The sequence below is a fragment of the Microplitis mediator genome, chromosome 3 (assembly GCF_029852145.1).
Source record: "Microplitis mediator isolate UGA2020A chromosome 3, iyMicMedi2.1, whole genome shotgun sequence".
NCBI lineage: Eukaryota > Metazoa > Arthropoda > Insecta > Hymenoptera > Braconidae > Microplitis > Microplitis mediator.
In genome coordinates, this window is record NC_079971.1 from 8,010,938 (window position 1) to 8,014,628 (window position 3,691).

The following is a 3,691-nucleotide window of genomic DNA, read 5'->3' on the forward strand; positions in this document are numbered from 1 at the left end:
GACCGTTGCATCGACTAAAAACTTTAAACGCGTTTCTTCGAAACTACTTTTTTTGAACTGGTGGCATCTGTAATTTGCATAAATATCTACCGATTCGCAACTTTTTTTTCCCCGTATTCGTCTATTCAGTAGCTAAAATTGCACGTAGGGGATTTTGAAAATTTTGATTTTTAAGATTTTTTAAGGTTGTTTGAATAAAAAAAATCTGTCTATCGGTTAACCCTGCGGGCCAGCCCTAAAACTTCCCGCTGTTTTCGAGCTCCTTGAGCTCAAAGAGCTAGAAAAAATTGTTGTAGATACATTTCAGAGCTCTTCGAGCTCGAAAATACTTTTGTCTACCATTGTTTTCGAAAAGACCGATTTTTAGCATTTCTTTTTCCCGCGATAACTCTCGAACGAATTATCCGATTGAGATGGCTAAGGCGGCAATCGACGCGTTTTATTGAGTTCTAATAGGGCACAAAAGATAAAATTTTTTTTTTTAGATAATTTTTACCATGAATAAAGAATCAAGTACTTAACGCCATAAAAAATAATGGAACATTAGCCTATGAAATAAAAGAACAAAAAGATTTAAGTTATATTAAGTATTTATTATAAAATATATATACATAAAATCTAATCAAACTTAACAAATTTTATCGTTACTACAATTTTTTATAAAATTGTCTAATTCTTTATCATTAAGAAATGATGCAATTGTTTCGCAACAATCATACGGTAAATGATTGGAAAATAAATCAAACATTATTTTGCTACTCCTTACAATTGAAGTACTTCTTTTGACGGCAGTATTCCAACGATTTTCAATCATGTTATGATAGTAACGCGAAGTAGCTAAATAATCTTTCAGACATAAATTCCGAAAATCTTTATGAAATGAAAGTCTTACTAATTCCGTCATTTTACAAGTCAATAGATGCGATAAAGAAATTTTAGTATTTCCAATCGTTGTTTGTTTTACATATCTGATTTCTTCTTTAAAGTATTTTTCAATAGATTTGACTTTGTCGAAGTGTTTTGAAGAGTGTATTGCTGATAATAACTCTTGTTTTAGTGGAAAACCCATCATGTGTCTACTTAAAATTTGGCAAAATAATGATGTTTTCAATCTACAAAAATTACTGAGAAGAGCTGCAATGAATTGTTCATCATGTTCATCATTTGGGGAGATAGCTTCCCCTCTAAATTCTGTAACTTTAATTGTTGCAACATCAATGTTCCGCCAATCAAAACTGATATTACCAAGTATATGGTAAGTCATCCTGAGCCGTCCATACATACACATGTAGAAAAGAAGTGAATTAAAAGATCCATTCGATCGAAATCTCGCATTGAGGTCAGCTTTGGCAGCGATTAAAAGTTCGAATACTTCCGATCTATCATGCTCAGAATAAAATTCTTGTTTATTATAATAAATAGATTGATTATAGGCATTTACGACTATGTAAAACAATACTGGCTCACCATAAATATCTCGATCGTTGGGATTTGCACCTTTCGCCAAAAATGATTTAACCAGCTCGAGATCATTTGCTTCAACAGCATGCATCAATGATGTTTTATTTGACCTCGTATTTAAATGAATATCAGCTCCACGCTCCAACAATAATGCTGTCATTTCTTTGTATTGTCGAGCAATCGAGTAGTGTAACAGCGTTAAATCCATGTCCTTCCAAAAAATTGATTGGTCCCATTTATTATGAAAGAATTTATTGTTATATCGTAGATTTACGTCTGCGCCATGGTCCAAAAGCAACGCCGCTACTTCAACATGGTTCTTAAATACTGCGATGTGGATTGGATGGTGAACATCGGAGCATTTCGGGGTAACACTTGCTCCATATTTCAATAGGACTTTGACACACTTAATTTTATTACTGAAACATGCAATATGTAGCGGCGTATATCCATTTTTGGTTGGTCCATTTAATACTGAATCAAGACGTGCTCCGTTATTAATAAGAAGTTCAATGATCTCGGGATATCCATACGCTGCTGCCACGTGGAGTGGAGAACGGCCGTTTCGTCCTAAATCATTAACATCTGCACCTTGACGAATCCGCAGCTTGACCAGTTTAATATCGCCAACACGGGCAGCGTTTTTAAGTGATCCTCCAACTAAACAATTACTTTTAACAATTAATTCAACTCTGTTTTTTCTCACCGATTCCGCAATTTTTCCCAGTTCGAATGCCGGCCTTGGAATACATTTTTTACTTGAGACTACCAAAACTTCTGATTTATTTAAAGTTTCTGTTGAATTGCAATGCTCGTCTTCATTTCGAACTTGATTACTTGAAGTAATATCACTGCTTCTAACACTCGACATATTTTTAATAATAAGTTTTATACAATAGACGATATACGCACAGGTTTAATTTTTTACGAATGAAAAACACGTGGTCTTTAATTGATCGAAATGTGCTCGGCTGTAGTCTACAATGTACTGTGGTTTGAGGCAAGTACTATAGTCTCAGTAAGTATTATAGTCCCAGTAAGAGAAGACACGTCGGAAATTGCCCCCACTACCGAACATTTATGATCTGCGCATGCACTCAGAAAAGTGGGAGAATATTTAGAACATAAAACATCTAGAGTGGGAGTAAAAATCGACGATACTGGCACATGGCACTGAAGGGCCGTTAGCCAATAAAGGGAAAAAAAAAAAAAAAAAATCGACGATACCCGCGGTGCATTCTCTTGGTGGGATGACAATAACGTATGGTTCAGATACAATCCTGGCCATTAATCCTTGCGCGGTAGCATAGAATCGGGAATAAAAAAATATCTCAAAATAAAAACATGTATAATTTTTTTATACAAATAAAAAATATAAAAATAAAAAATTGTAAAAAAAAACATTCAATATTTAAAAATATATGTATATTAATACAATGTAAAATTATAAATATGTATTGTAAAATATTAAATCAAAAAAAGTCCTTATAAAAAAATCTCTAGATTTATAAATCACTAAAAAAAAATTACTATAAAAAAAAAATTCTACAAATAAACATTTGCATCAGTAAACATGCATACAAAAAAATTATGTAAAAATGAATATCTCTATAAAATATGACATCTATAATTAAATATATGAATAAAGTATAACCTCTACAAATGAAATCATTTCACCACGTGCTAATAATAATAACAATAATTTTATTACATCCTTTAATAAAACATTATCATCAAAAGATTATTAAAAAACTTAAAAAGATGATGGAAAATCGAATCTTGATACACTTACTGATGAAGGTATACATGTATAAAAACATAAAAAAAATATATTTTTTATGTTTCCATAATTATATTTTTTATGTACTCTAAGATATATTTTTAGTATATTTAAAATACATTTAAAATATATAAAATATATACGAAAATCGGCCAAAAGTTAGCTATTTAAAATATATTTTTTATACATATTTTAACATATGTATTTTTTTTATAAATGTTTTTCATGGGGATTATTTTATTGCCCAAGTCTAGACTATAAAACAACATTAAATAAATTAATAATATGGCCATCGTAAATTTTCAATTGAGATAGTTGTGTTAAAAATTAGAAAATTCATTTTTATTTTAGATTAAAAATTTTGTAATAAATTTGAAATTTAAAGATATTGATACTCCATAACTATGATCTTTAATCGAATTTAAAGATCACTTTTCCTTTCTTAACTTC

At 30.6% G+C, this 3,691-nt stretch overlaps 1 protein-coding gene across 1 annotated transcript; it reads right to left on the reverse strand.

The window, feature by feature from the left end:
- Nucleotides 1–646: 646 nt before the first annotated feature.
- LOC130664962 (putative ankyrin repeat protein RF_0381) lies at nucleotides 647–2,478 on the reverse strand (the record flags this gene model as incomplete). Its single annotated transcript, XM_057465168.1, has 1 exon — nucleotides 647–2,478. A coding segment is annotated over exon 1 (1,686 nt), but the record flags the coding sequence as incomplete, so codon positions are not given.
- Nucleotides 2,479–3,691: the final 1,213 nt, after the last annotated feature.